We start from the raw sequence: 15,039 nt of genomic DNA, 5'->3' as shown, positions 1-15,039 counted from the left end.
ATAAACCTATTTATTATTGATTGGTTCATTGATCCACTGATTGATTGGTACTAGAGATCAAATCCAGCCAGGGTTTTGCACAGGCCAGACAAGCACTCTGTCACTGAGCTGCATCCCCAGACCTTGTGAGAAAGGTGACCTGAGACATACACAGAACTAACGTATCCTTTGTCAGGTTGGATAAATGTTAAGACAACATCACTGATGTAAGTACATCAGAAAGCAGTAGTTGGATTCACACTAGTAAAACACTCATTTCAATTGGAGATAGGTTCATTTTGTCATGTAAAATTATTCTCCAAAGAAACGGGGAAGAAGAGTGTATCTCAGTGCTGTGTAACCCACCGCACCCGTTTTCCTTTACTGTTACCCTCTGAGCTTTTCATGCCCATGTAGGGAAATTTTTTAAAAATCCGATGCTGTTAAGACTGAAATAAAACATTGAAGGGAAGTTTGAAGATACACTATGGTCCTAAAAGACATGGACCAAGTGAAATAGCCAGCTCTCTCAGAACATCTAGTTTTTGTTTTCCCCTCTAATCATCTCTCTTTATTTATATTTTGGGTTTCTCAAGTGAGAGGAGCTATGCAATAGCTAGCCTTCTGTGTATGACTTACTTCACTTAGAACATTTCTTTTTCCATGTTGAGGTTTCGTACTGCCTTTGAATTAGATCTAAGAAGCCCGTTTACTACAGGACCAGGGTGAATGTGGGGTTGTTCTCCCACGCTTGCTGGTTAATACCGGCTCTTTTTTAGCTAACAGAGTGATCTCTTTGAGAAAGCCAAGTGGTAGGCTCATGTTCTCCTTTAGTGCAGCACCAAAAGAAAACGTAAATGTTTTTCTCCAGGAAGTCTCCTGGCTCTGCTTCTCTTCGTACATGGTATGTACTAGGATTTCCAAAACTGTGTTCACTCAGTTGAGAAGCTAGGGACCATACTACAGTAAGGTACTGAGTACTGTTGGGGGCAGTATTGTGGCCATCCTGAGGTCTTTTGACTTTGGAGGACAGAAGTCACAGTATCAAGCCACTGGATAAGGAGGATGAGACATGAACCACACACAGTGAGATTTTTATGAGCCTGCCCCTCCTTGAGGTGGGGCTTGGCTGCAGTGATCACCGTGTTAGTAATCACACCTCAAAAGGACACAAAGAGGGCATTCCGAACTGCTTCAGAAAGTGGTAAGAATGACACCCACGTTCAAATCGAGTGGGAGTATTCTGAGTAGATTAATCACAACACATCTTTTACTAAATTTTATTAAATTTAAACAGTCACCATGAATTCAATCATTCCTTGTATTCCCTTGCCACGATTTCATGTCTCAGTCTTTCCTTGGCTGATCTTGAAGAATCACCAAGAAGGAATTATTGAATGCCGCATTTGTGAAATTCCTTTTCCTCTCGTCCTTCCTCCAAATCCACTCCACTTGCAGGGATCCCTTGTCTTGAAAAACATCATCTTCATACCCCAAGTTTCCTAAACCACCAACTTGTATTCATCTTGGTTCTTGTGTTTCCTCTAAGCCCCGCACCCTCTCCAGATAGAACAGCATTGTGCTTTGATATGATGCTCATCTGACACATATTCACTGAACACATTTTGTACGATATTTGGCTTTGGAAGCCTTCACTCAGGTTGCACCCAAAGGCCCTACGCACATGAAAAATCTAAAGAACAACCTGACACTATCGCTAGATAACAAATAGGTGTTACAAATGATGTGTGTTCCACTGGCTCAGTAGGAAATACCTTTGTGGGCTGAAGAGGTTAGACAAGGGTTGCATCAGAAAGTCTCTTGCGTAGGACAACCATGGAAATAGAAGGTCATTTAGCACGCCTTCCCAAAGGATATCATAGAATGTTAAACCTAGAAGATATACCGATAAGCAGTTATTTCTTCTCATTTTACAAAAAGAAAACATACACAGAAGACGAAAAAATAAGCTGCTGAGGGCTGGGGATTTAGCTCAGTGACACATGTGCCTGCCTGGCAAGTGCAATGTCCTGAGTTTGATCCCTGGAACCCAAAATAATAATAATAAGCTGCTTTTTAAAAAATTCAGTCACTGTGTATGGTGGCTCACAACTATGATTCCAGCACTCAGGAGGCTGAAGCAGGGAGATCACCATGAATATGCAGCCCACCTGAGCTACGTAGTAAATTCAAAGCCAGCCTAAGCTACACAGCAAGATACCATATCCCAAAAAAACTAAAATAAAAAAATAAATGAAAATTCAGTAGTTAATTATTGTAGTATCAGGGATTGAACCCAGTCCTTTTTATTTTTTGAGATAGGATCTAGCAATGTTGTGCAAGGTGGTCTCAAGTTTGCAATCCTCCTGCCTCAATCTCTTCAGTAGCAGGGATTACAGGTGTAGGCCTTCAAAGTGGGCTTATTTAGTGTTTATGGAGTGCCTACTGCATACAAGACACGGTCTTATTCCAAAGAACAGGCAAGGCAAAGCTCACTGTCCAAGAGCACCAGGACCTGACAAGAAGAAAGTAACTGCATCACAGCATCCGCAGGGTCAGGGCTGGGATGGGAGGATGGGGGAATGGGAGGGCCCCCCGCTAGCAACTGCGAACTGGGTTTCTAGTTCTTCCACAACCATACAAAAGAGCAAAATGAAAATAATTGATCATAGGGTAATCAGGTGCTAATTACTCCCTGAGTAATTGGGGTGAAAGAATTCACCCCGCATCTAAGTGTGTGACAGCATATCATATCCAGATATTCAAATGCCCTGGCTGTTTGCTGTGAAGCAATCTCCCCAGTGTTTGCTCCAGGGAAGGTGACACACAGGGACTTCTGTCCAGGTGGAATTCTGAAGGTATTAGGTCAACAGAGATAGGGAGGTAGGAGGAGTCGCACCATCAGTGATTATTTTTATTCCTTCAGTTTGTTTGGAGTTTTGAATTGTTTTGTTTTGTTTTGTCTTTTGTTTTTTGTTTAATGCCTCTTTATTAAACCCAGAATAAGGGCGCTTCTGTGGTCCACAGACGAACTTTAGGGAAATAACATGGGGATTGTACCCAGTCGCAGGAAAACAGGAAAAACTAAAAGATTAGACAAGAATATAGTGGCTGAACAACCACCCTGAAAACAAAAGCAGTCACAGGAAGAAATTATGAAGATAAGAAAAAAGTCACAGCCACAGGTAAAGTAAACTGAAACTGGCCATTCGGTCCCAAGAGAGAAGTTTCCAGTTCTGAGCTTTCTGGATGATTCATTCTTTGTTTTTTAGTTTTTGGTACTGAGGATGGAACACATGACCTTCAGGTGGCCAGGCAGGCGCTTACACCGCTGAGCTAAATCCCTGGCCCCAATTCTGCGCTTTCTGAATGCCCGACATCAGCCTGGATTAATCTACCCCCCATCATTTAGGGAATCTCCAAAGACATTCCTGGGAGGAGCCTTATTCTCTGTTTCCTGGGTTCGCGCCCTGTGTACATTTTCACCTTAAGCAGAACACCACGTTGAGGGACTTCAAAGGGCTGGATGCCTGTGTCGTGATGATTTTGGATCCTCCTTATCTTCACCCAGCTGTCTCTGCCAGCTGGAACAAGGTAGCCTCAGAGGGGAGTTTTATAATAATCATGTGCCGGGTGACATGAGATCATAGACATGAAAGCTCTTCTTTAAAGTTAAAAGATGTCCAGCCTACAAACACACAGCATGACTATTATTTATAAATGAATGCATGTGACAGTCTTTGTTAGTCTCCTAGACACACCACTCTGCCTGCATTCAAAGACAGATGGGCAGCACTGTGGTTTACAGCCTAACTGGGAAGTGTAATGATTTGTGAATACTGAAGCAGAAATGCACCCAGGACTCCATGCAGGCTCTCTTCTACCTCACCATGCACCTACAGGAATTAAAAATGGATATGGCAGTATTGGGGTCTGGCCTAGATCCCCAATCTCCCAAGCAAGTGTGGCAAAGGCTTAAATAAATGAGACAAGTGGTATGATTTGGGGGCTCCAGGAGGACCAAAACCCTCTGCAGAATTCTTTTTTTTTTTTTCAATAAAGATCTTTTTTTGTCTCATTATAATATCACAGGTTGGTCTTATAATCCAGAAGCTTCTTTCTGTGGCTGGATAACTCTGGGATCTTACTCATCCAGCTGCTAAATGGCTCCCTTTTCAGAAACATAGATACCATCCCAAATTTTTCCAATATCCTTGTTTTTGACTGTTGTGGCTTGCTGACTCAAAGCAGCTGAATTTGAAACAAGTTCAATGTGGTTTCCTTCAAGGATTAGTTCATCCCTCTGGGTTTGACATACTGAACAAGCAATACCTGCCCTCATATAATCCCAGCAAATGTATTTTCCACCCAAGAAATTCCGGATTTCAACAAGAGACCCATTCTCCTGATTGACAACATTGATGGGGAAGTGAGCACACAGACCTCATCTTTAACAGAAGCCCAGAGTAACTCCCTTGATCATGTTCTCTACATGACTACAGATCGTGTGAACCACAGCTAGTTCCTGTCTCCCCATCATTTGTCAACCTGGAGCCTCTTCTTTTTCTTTCCAAGACTGAGCTCTACAATGATGTGGTTAAAGTCCCTCGGCAGGGTTTCTCTAGGGCCCTTCACAATAACTATGCGTCCCTTCATTTTCTGGAATGTCAACAGTCTGATTGCTGAGAATGGTCTTCATTCTCATGGGAGATGCGGCAAAAAGAGCCCTCTGCAAAGTTCTTGACTCTGGGGGCTAAGACAAAGAGCTCCTAGTAGCCCACATTTATTAGGTATTCAAACAAAGAGCAGGGGGATACTGAGGGAAGTATGGGAAGTGAGCCACTTCAAAGACTTCTCCAAATAGGAAATTATGCCAAGTTAGGCAAACTGTCTTATCTCCATGATGACATTTATGTGACACAGCAGGCATGAGACACCTGCAGCGGCAGTCTCTATCTATTTAATTGGGGTTGGAGCCAGGTGTCCACAGCTGTGGCTTTATCTTGCCCTTTGAGGTGTCTCTGGCATCACAGGCCACTACAGGCCTCAGCCAGGACCAGTGATTCATAGAGGTTCACTTACTATGACTCAGCTCCTGTCGCCAGGCAAGGGGCCTAGGCCTAGGACAGACTCACAGATAAACATAGAAAGCTAATGAGTTAATTTCAAATCCTGCTCAGAGCCGCTTCGTAGTGGTCTCCAACATGGCAGGAGGCTCCTGCTCTTCCTTCTAGAATGGGAGACAAAGGAATGTGTAGAGGTGGGTACAGCTGCTCCCTATCAGAGAGGACAGAAGCTCCCAAAGAAGCACTCCCAACCCAGCAATCACCTGCTCATTAACCCGGCACTGAGGGCTGGATAGCATCGTGAGGTGACTGGTTAAACAGAGTTTATAGCAGAAGGGCTGTGGTTGTTCACATGCAACCCAACGGCCCTGCCCTGTATAAATGAGGACTCCTTGCTGTGTTTCACATTTCTTGTCAAGTTCAAAACAAATCCTTTTCACACATACAGTGTGTATCCCTGCACCTCGCAGAATGTCTGGCACCAAGCAGCTGCTCAATGAATATTTTGTAAAAATATTTTATCACTGATAAACTCGAATCTATATAGCAGCCCATCCAGTGCCACTAAACTCCCACCTCCCCATCACATCCACTCTCTGATCTATAAAGTTCTGCACCAACGGATGCCATTAAACAAGAGTCGAGCAGAAGTGTTGTAGGTGTAGGTTGGAGGCTTACTGTGGAATCCACGGTCCTGGTCTCATCTCCACCATCCAGAGTCAAGAACAACCACAATGCTGGGTATAATGTGAGGTCCCGCCTGGGCCACCCCTTATCCACCAGAAGAGACGAGGGTCCTTTCCCTTGTGTGATACCACTCAGCAAGTATGCATCACCCCAGGCACAGAGGAGCTCTTGAACAGATACTCTAGTTAGGGGGTGCATACAAGGCTCATTTAGTCTACAAACATATATTTAGCACAGGTGCTGATTACTATTCTGAGTCCTGGGGATATGAGGTCCACAAACACAACTAACATTTTAGAGAGGTTAGCCAAAACAAACAAACAAAACCAAAACCCTGTCAAACAAATACATAGGAAATTCAGATAATAGAAAAACTATTGTATCAGTACTATTGTTTGTAGTACTAGCAATTGAACTCAGGACCTTTGCACTGATCTACATCCCCAATTCCTTTTTAATTTTGAGACAGGGCTTTGCTAAATTGCCTAGGCTGAGACCAAATTGTGATCTTTTCTGCTTCAGCCTCCCAGAGTGCTGGGATTACAAGCATGTGCCACCATACTGAGCCGGTCACTTTAGCTTTCCCTTACAAAAGGGTTGTGACCATAAGACTAAGAGAAGTGACAGAGGTGACTTCTCAGAAGTAGCTGAAGGAATTTCCGTTCCCTCTTCCTGCTGTCCAGAAGGCACATGGAAAGGCTACTTCTCCACCAGCTGTCTTGAATCAAGAGATGTCTTTGACAATGGATGCTACAGAAAGATCCACCAAACAATAAAACAGCAGAACTGTGTCCCTGGCCCTGCAGCAGGGCAGATCAGTGCTGACTGCCTGTCAAACTTCTTAATATTTAAAAAAAAAAAAAAAGCTATGTGTGGTGGTGCATGCCTATAATCCCAGTACTTGGGAGGCTGAGGCAGGAGGATCACCATAGGTTTAAGGTCAGCCTGGATAGTATAACAAGACTGTGAGAGAGAAAGACAGACAGACAGATAGACAAAGAGACAGAGAGAGAAAGAGGCAGAGGGAGACCAGAGACAGCCAAAGAGATTTTTCTTTAAGACACTATTCTTTTGGTTACCTTAGTTACCTGTAGCTGGATTTAGTCCTAATTACTTGTTTCTTTTCATAGAACTATACACATCCCCGACCTTTGAGTCAAGTCTCCCCTCTAACTGGCGAGTTATTTTTATTCAGTGCTCCTCTCCTCGGATCACTGACCCCTCCTCCACGCCTCTGCAGACACAGCCGCAGTCTAGGCTGTAGGGTCCCTCTGGGTGACAGCGAGGAGGCCTAGCCCAGCAGAGATCAGCAGCAAAGGCAGAGGCACAAGGCTCAAAGCCGGCTTGGGCTCGGGGCTGCAGCTCGCTTCCCTCCGACAAGGCTTCAAGCAACTGCCCTTCCGGGCGCAGCTGCCACCCCTGAACACTTGGGGGCGCCAGCTCCCACTCGCAGACCGCTAAACCGGTTAACAGCGGGTGCCGGTTCCACCGAAGAGGCTTCCTCCTGGACTCCACCCCAGGCTGCTATCCTGAGAAGAAGCCTGTTTAAACAACCAAAAGATTTACTAGCCTATTGAATTCTCTTTAATGGCGCTTTCACTGGACAGCTCCATCCACGACCCCCACAGTCACCTCAATTAGACACAGCTAAATAATCACAATTCAAACGTAGGTGCCACCTTAGGACACTTTCTCCAGCCCTGCCTTCCCATCTCGTATTTACCCACAGCTCCTCTTGGGAAGAAACCCAGCTTGTCCTGGTAACCGGCTACAGCCCTGCAGAGCCTGGACTGTCACCCCCGATACAGGGACAGGCTTCCATCCCAGCAGTCTGTAGACCCCAGGAACACTGACTTACCCCTCAGTTTATGCCCCACCACCCCACCGTTCCTTCCAGCACGATAGAGCTGGTCTTGACCAACTTCCCCAGAGCCCCGGGAGGTGCTGACTATAACCAGACTTCTTTGGTTACTTTAATAGGAGGCAAAAACCTGAGCCTTCTCTGCTAGCCTAGATCTAACAGTGAGGGATCAATAATAAAATGTACAGAGCAGCTCTTAGGCTTCAGCCTTGGGCTATGGGAGGTGCCACTGCAGGCTAAAAAGGGTTTAGGATGATGCATATTGGGGTGAAGCAGCCCCTTCCTCTGCCTGGCTTATGTGGACTCCTGCGCCCTCTCTGCATAATTAAGAGCAGGCGTCTTGATCTATTCAGGATGCGGGGGGGGGGGGGGGGGCACTGTCTGTATTCCAGCCAGGACCCAGAAGCAATACATAACTAAATGGGTGAGTGAGAAACAGAAACCAAAAGTGATGCTAAACAGGAAGCACCGAGAAAGCCAGCGTCCACAAACACATGGATCCAGTCTGTGGGGCAAAGATGAAGGCCAGATGAGCCAAGGAGCTTGCGTTTCGAGGAATATTTTTTGAGCCATGCATCAAAAATTATCTCACATTTGTGCAAACTTTCAGTCATCCCACATTTGGGGCTTTTATCGGTGCCATGATTTGAAATCTAAGACGTTTTCGTGAATAAGCCACGCGGTTTCTCAGGAAGCAGCTACCGTTAGGATTTACCCTCCTGATGTAATCACAGCCATGCCCCTTAAGGATTAAATTTACCCCTTCAGCACATGCACATGAATCTAGACCCCAAAAAAGAAATAGAATGAGGAATTTTAAAGTGAAAGTCTTGTTGAAAATTCGCCTGGATTATACAGCTCTCGTTAATAAACTCACACCGTGTTTAACTCTGTACCAGATACTGTAGTTAAAGGGAAAGGGGGCTTTGCGCCCAGCCTAGAATTAAGTCCTGTGTGTTTAAATCGAACACTGGAGGGCAGCAGTGAGCCAGCAAGGAACGCAGACAATGGTGGCCACCGGGGAGCTATCCTGTTTTGGTCTAGAAATTGAGAGGCCTGAGAGCTGCTAAAATCTGCACCTCTTGAAAATCGTTTTCAACCCTTCAAGGGTAAATATCGGAAGAAGTCACTCTGCCAGCTGACGATTTCTGCTCCCCTTAACCGTGTTTAGTTACCTGGGTTCCCCCATGCTGTTGCTTTCTGCACAGGCCGTTTTCTCTTGCAATCCTCGGGGGAGTCTGACGGTTTTAAAGCTCAGAAACTTCTTCCCCAGGGGTCCCAGCGCAGGCCCGGGGCGGAGCCGGGAGGTTCTGAGCCCCGGGCACAGGACACGAGCTCCGTGCCTGCACGAGGTCAGTGTGGCCACTTCCCAGGCGAATCCACTCGGGACGGGTGGTCCAACAAGACAGGGCGGCTTCGGAGAACACAAGGGCACCCCACTGCTTTACAAAGACGGTTCGTTTCAGCCCTGCCTGCCTGAAGCCTGCTTTCCTGGCCGGGCACAGCCGATCCACACCTCTGAGGGACAAGGTGGGAGATGTTGAGGGTAACAAAGGTCCCACGGCGAATCCGGGCTGCTGCACCCCAAAGGCAGCCGGAGGTATGATGCTTTCAGTTCTTCTGGGAATATGCCTAGAAGTGGAATAGCTGGAATAAATGGGATTTCCAGTCCCAACTTTTTGAGAAATCTCCAGACAGATCTCCACAAAGGCTGTACCAGTCTACACTCCCACCAGCAGTGCAGGAGAGTTCCTTTTTCCCCACAGCCTCTCCAGCATTTGTTGTCGGTTTTCTTGATCTTGGCCATTCTTTCAGGAGTGAGATGGTATCTCAGTGTGGTTTTAATTTGCATTTCTCTAATGACCAATGATGATGAGCATTTTTTCATGTATTTATTTGCCATTTGCATTTCTTCATCTGAGAATTGCATATTCATCTCAGATGCCCATTTTTGGATTGGATCTTTGAATTTCGGAGGTCTGAGTTTCTTTAATTCTTTATATGTTTTAGACAAGAGGCCCTTGTCTGAGAGAGAGTTCACTAAAATCTTTTCCCAGTTTGTGGGTTTTCTTTTCACTATGCCACAGTGATATATGTGCACCTATGTTTATAGCAGCACAATTTGTAATCGCCAGATCTTGGAAACAACCCAAGTGCCCATCAACTGAGGAATGGATAAAAAAGTTGTGGTATTTCTATATAATGGAGTATTATTCAGCTATAAAGAAGGATCACATTGAGATATTTATCAATAAATGGGCGCAGCTTGAGACCATACTCATAAGTGAAATAAATCAATCTCGCATGTGTGAATACCGAATAGTTTCCCTAATGTAAGTAATGATTCAAATATATAAAAATATGTGGTAATCATGATTCCCCATTAGGTGGCCTTGAAGCCTTATAAAGTTTTCACTCATTAATTAGAAAGGCTTTATTCTGGGCTTCTTGATATGAAAATATTTGAAGCTAGAGTATATGAAGTTTTATCCAAATATTTCAAGGAAAAAGACACTATGGTAACTACTATTAAGTCAGGTTATATAGTGGTGAAGTACTAGGTTATTGAAACAGTCATGCTGTGACCTCTATTGTTATATTGTTATGTCCTGTTTTATCTCAATCTCCCCCTTATTGTTTCAAAAAAAAATTTATTTAGTCATTTCTTATGTTGGTCTTAATTAAAGAAAAAATTCAAAAAAAATTAGGATATATAAATAGTAACTCTTTTCGATTTCCTATTAACTTGTTTTGAAGTCCTGTAGTACTCCCACGATCTTGTTTTGACTGATTAGACTCTGTTCCATTCTATATGATAGTATCAAGTTTGAAGATATAGGCAACTACTTTGAAGACAGTAAGATTCACTAAGATACCCATTCTGGTTTGACTATTGTCTTCTTTGGAAGTCCTGTAATGTTTACAATGCCTAAGTTTTATTGGTCTTGTTCTCTACTGTTTTGTCCAACTTTATAATATCTAATAAGATAGACAATTCTTTTTAAGGAAACAAGGGACAACGTTGATAACCATTGTTGATAAACTTGTACTCTGTTCTACACCATGTGCTATGTCTATCCTTGGTATTGACTGATAGCTTTGTTTTGCCATATTTGACTGCATTCTTCCCCCCCCCCCAAAGAAAGTAATAAGCACTAAGGAGTAATAAAATCCAAGATGTGTAAATTTTGTGGTAAAAAAAGAGAGGGAAAAAAAAAAAAAAAGAAAAAGAGCTCTGGATATAACAGCAAGTGTGTTTGGGGGTGTTAAATAGCTGACTTTATCAATGTTTTTGGAACATTGAACACAGCTGTTTGCAGTCTCCCTGTTTGAATGTCCACCTTGTGTTCTTTGATACTGTAATTTGAGGAACTATTTTCAAGAAAATAGTGTGTAATCTACTAGCAGGTAATTTCTTACTGTTATGGTTTTTTGTTTCGTTTTGTTTTGTTTTGTTTTGTAGTTCTGTATTGCGTGTACCCTTACGCCGCTTTGGTTTGTTTTGTGTTTTTCTCTTTTTCCTCTTAAATTAAAAAAAAAAAAAAAAAAAAAAACAAAGGCAGCCGGAGGGGGTCCCGGGGAGGTGAGGAGCCACCCCCTCCTCTGCCCACAGCAGCTGGGATGCCTTCCCCTGGCTCCCCGCCCCAAAGAAGACCTTAATGCGGCTGTCAGGCTGTTTATTTTTAGGCTCCAGGCAGTTCTGCGGCTCTGGACTTTCCCCTCCCACAGCTGTTGCTGCTGCCACCCTAAGCCCCCACTTATAGGTGCTCCCCTCGTGCGCCTTTGTTGGCCTGGACAAGCTGGGGAGTGGTGACCTAGTCTGAGAGAAGGAGATGGCCACCTGGGTCCCTCAGCTCTTTGCTGGCTGCTGAGCGAGGCCCACCGGCCCTGTAGTTGCTCAGCCTTGTCTGTCCTAAGCATCCTACCAAGGACTGCCAGCCCAGGCCTGCGACGGGATTGACCCGAGGACCTTCACCCTGAGTGGCGTCTCCAGCCCTCTTTATTTATTTATTTTATTTGCAGACAGGGTTTGAAATTAACATCATCCTGCCTCAGCCTCCCCAAGTGCCTTGGGATTACAGGTATGCCTTTGCTCTTCCTTGTCTTTTTGTAAGATAGGTAGTAGTATAAAGTTTTAGCAGTGCAATTTCTAAAAAGTAAAACATTATGCAAAACATAGCACAGAGGTTTTAGAAAAAAGAAAGCTATTTTGACTGAAGACTGCATAGGAATGGGACCAGGAGGGCAGAGACCCAGAACCTGTCCACCTGCCTTTTACCCCCAGCTTCCCCTCACCCCCGCCCCAAAGTGGATTTAACCCAGCCCCTTCACACATCCCCCCCCCCCGCCCCTTTTAAATTGCTTAGTTTGAGGCCTGGTCTCACTAAATTTCTAAATTACTGGGGCCTGGCTCAAAGTTTTGATCTTCCTGACTCAGCTTCCCAGAATGCTGGGATCTCAGGGGTGTGGGACCATGTCTGGTTTGGCTCCGGCATTTTGAAACCAATCTGGGCCCCGCCCCCAGACCCCAGAGCTCCTAGCACTGAGCACCGTTCCACACCAAGCCCTCGGTGGCTGGGCTTGATGTGGGCATTCTACCCGGCACTGGTCTGTGGAGAGGACCAGGGAGAACACCCAGCCCAGAATCATACTCAGCGCCCTCTGTGACAAAGGGGGCTGCTAACGTGTCTACTTCAAACGCTCTCTCTCCCCCTGTAAAGGAAATGCACAATCCCTCCAGCTGCACCCCTGGCAGTCATGGTGACCCCTGGCAGGGCTGCCGCAGCTGTATCGTCACTGGAGGTTCACCGTCACTGCTGTGGACAAATCGAGGCGTAATTCTACTTTTCTGACTTTCCAGCACAGTGAGGTCCTTCCTGGGTGTGTAATTCAAACCTCCTCAGTGGATCTTTAAATCCGCTCTGAAACAGAGGTGACCTGTGGAGAGCAGGCTGGGAAGAGGAGCAGAGTCACTTTTTTATTCTGCTTTTATGTGGCTTCAGCTGTAATCAAGAAATGGACTTTTAAAAATCTTTTGAAATCTAAAAGGGAGATGAAAGAGGCCAGCCAATCAGAGCCGTGGCTGTACTGGACAGGCCTCGTCCAGGACTGGACACAGCGGGTGGGTTGGTGCCTCTGTTCTTTTTTTTTTTTTTTTTTTTTTGTCATGAAATTGTATTTTTTTTATTTTAAAGAGAAAAAAAAAACCCACAGGAAAGAAAACCAAAAACAAGAGACATACAAATAACAACTAGAAGAACAACAAAAAACCCAAAACAATAACAATAAAAGCTTTCAAAGCAAGATGACAGGAATTTAACCATGGTTGTAATGTTGCATATTGTTACTTCAAAAGAGTTGCTTAGATTACCAGAGGCAGCCACACAGACATGCAAAATTCATCAGAGTGTTAACTGTTCTTTTTTAAGAACTAATGGAATTAGTAGTATAATCATTTTAGCTATTTTTTGTGTATATAAACAAATTTATATCTTCTTCCTTTTCCCTTCCTTCTTTTCTCCTTTTCCCTATCCCAATAATTTTTCCCCTTTGAGCAGTTTTTTATCCTTTCACAATATCTATTATAGACTTTGGATCTTATTTATTCTTTCAGTTTCTTACACTAGGAAGACAATATGGCATTTACATCTATGAATCTGATTTATTTCACTTATGAGTATGGTCTCAGGTCTCATTCATTTACCTATAAAAGCCTCAATATGATCCTTCTTTATAGCTGAGTAGTACTCCCTTGCATAAAAATACTGCATCATTTTTTATCCATTCCTCAGTTGATGACGCCTCTGTTCTTCTAAATATGCTTAAATTCTTGCTCCTAACATTGCAGTACCCATAGCTAAGAGTCTGAAGTGGCCACGGTGCTGCTGGATGGGTGTTTCACACATACACGAACACATACAGACACGCACACACCTTTTCTGTTTCAGACCATGATGTTTTCAGACCCAAGAGTTGCCCAGGAAAAGACTCAATACAAACAGGAAAACGAGATGCATAGGTCCATGAATTATGCAATACTTTTAAAAGCTGATTGCCAGGCCAGTGGGAGAGAGCTGGCAGCTCTTTATTTTTCTGAACACTTCTGTCCTTTGATCCATGTAGTTCTACACAGCCTCTCTATAGAGCCTGAGTATGGGTGCTCCCTGCCCCCCAGTCCCCATTGTGTTGACTTTCCACCCCCTGGGTGATGTGTTAGGAAGTGGGCTTCTGGGAGGTGATGTGCCCCCTCAGGAATGGGTTAGCGCCCTCATAAGAGACCCTGGAGAGCAGGTGCCATCTATGAGGAAAGATCCCTAGTGACGCTGTCCGCTGGAGCATGGAGCCTGGACTCCCAGCCTGTAGAGCTCTGAGGAGGAGAGGGAGAGTGGATTCTAAGTCATACCACAAGCACATCGGGCTGCAGGGAGCCTGGATGGGTGGCCCTGGAGAGGCTGATACCAGCCACGGTGGGCTCTAGAGAAAGGGGCCACCGCAGGCCCTGCCTGGAGGAACCACACGTTTCTGTGCAGGACACAGGTGAGGGCTGTAAGGGGAATGGGCAGGCGAGGGGTGAGGGAGCCCAGTCAGAGAAAGTTCTGGAAGAGGAGCTGCCTGCATCTTCAAAGACAAGGTAGCCAAGCAGGCTTCAGGGACCTGGAGAAGGACAAGATCCCCCGGGAAATAGCTTTTCTATCCTATCCACCGGGCTGTGCCCTGAACATTTCACACCCAGCCCGTCACTTCCTTCTCACAGACTGACTCTGTGGCGGAGGGGGTGAAGCTGAGCTCTGGGGGGTGGAGGGGGCAGTCCCTTGCTCACCATGACAAGGAGCCCGGACTGCAGGAGGCGCAGACAGATGAGTCCCTTTTCCTGGGGACAGAAACGAAGCCTCTCAGACAGCAGCAAGACAGGGAGATGGCTGCCCCCAAGGGGGAGGAAGGGGTTCCCAAGCTACATGAGCGCAACTCAGGCCAGGATCAAAAGGACCACGTCTGACCTACTGGGCAGTGGCTACACGCTCGCTTCTCTTGATGACATGTTTGTCCTGCCAGGATGGATGCATGCCAGGGTCCCTTACCAGCAAAACAGCAGCTCTGACTATGGTGGCAATGTTCTGGGCCAGGCTGGATCCCCAGAGTGATGGGTGTAGGCCATGAGGCCACACACATGGTGCCTCACTAGGGAGACTGGGAGGTGGCTGTGCTCAGGACAGGAGAACCCGGGAACTGCAGCCGGCAGAGAAGACAGGAGGGCTCACTTGGGCGCCCGGGATGGCAGGTGGAGGTAGGAGCCTGGTGAGGTGACCGGTGGACAGGAGGGCACAGGGCCGGCACTGTTTCACAGCAGGTGCTTTCACCGGGTAGAACCCGGCAGTCAGTAAAGGTGGAAAATGTTGTATTTTCACTTTTCTTCTTCTAAAGCTTATTCTCTCTCTCTCTCCCTCT

The 15,039-nt window shown here is 45.5% G+C and overlaps 1 protein-coding gene, 1 long non-coding RNA gene and 1 pseudogene across 2 annotated transcripts in view; 1 reads left to right on the top strand and 2 right to left on the bottom strand.

Annotated features, from left to right (window-relative positions):
- Positions 1 to 8,899, bottom strand: part of Abhd12b (abhydrolase domain containing 12B) — a 37,505-nt gene extending 28,606 nt beyond the window's left edge. Inside the window, exon 1 of the mRNA XM_063247504.1 lies at positions 8,769 to 8,899. Coding sequence (XP_063103574.1) covers positions 8,769 to 8,782 — 14 coding nt within the window. The 5' untranslated portion in view covers positions 8,783 to 8,899. The remainder of the gene's footprint in view (positions 1 to 8,768) is intronic.
- Positions 1,248 to 4,678, bottom strand: LOC100729370 (large ribosomal subunit protein uL6-like; annotated as a pseudogene).
- Positions 8,900 to 10,045: 1,146 nt separating the features above from the next.
- Positions 10,046 to 12,908, top strand: LOC134475767 (uncharacterized). Its single transcript, XR_010047006.1, has 2 exons — positions 10,046 to 11,675; positions 12,315 to 12,908. It is a non-coding gene; the product is annotated as an uncharacterized LOC134475767 (long non-coding RNA).
- The last annotated feature ends 2,131 nt before the right edge of the window (positions 12,909 to 15,039 follow it).

The sequence above is a fragment of the Cavia porcellus genome, unplaced genomic scaffold (assembly GCF_034190915.1).
Source record: "Cavia porcellus strain 051 isolate PalLab524CR breed Dunkin Hartley unplaced genomic scaffold, mCavPor4.1 scaffold_1, whole genome shotgun sequence".
Taxonomy (NCBI): Eukaryota; Metazoa; Chordata; class Mammalia; order Rodentia; family Caviidae; genus Cavia; species Cavia porcellus.
This window is presented reverse-complemented; position numbering and strand designations above follow the sequence as displayed.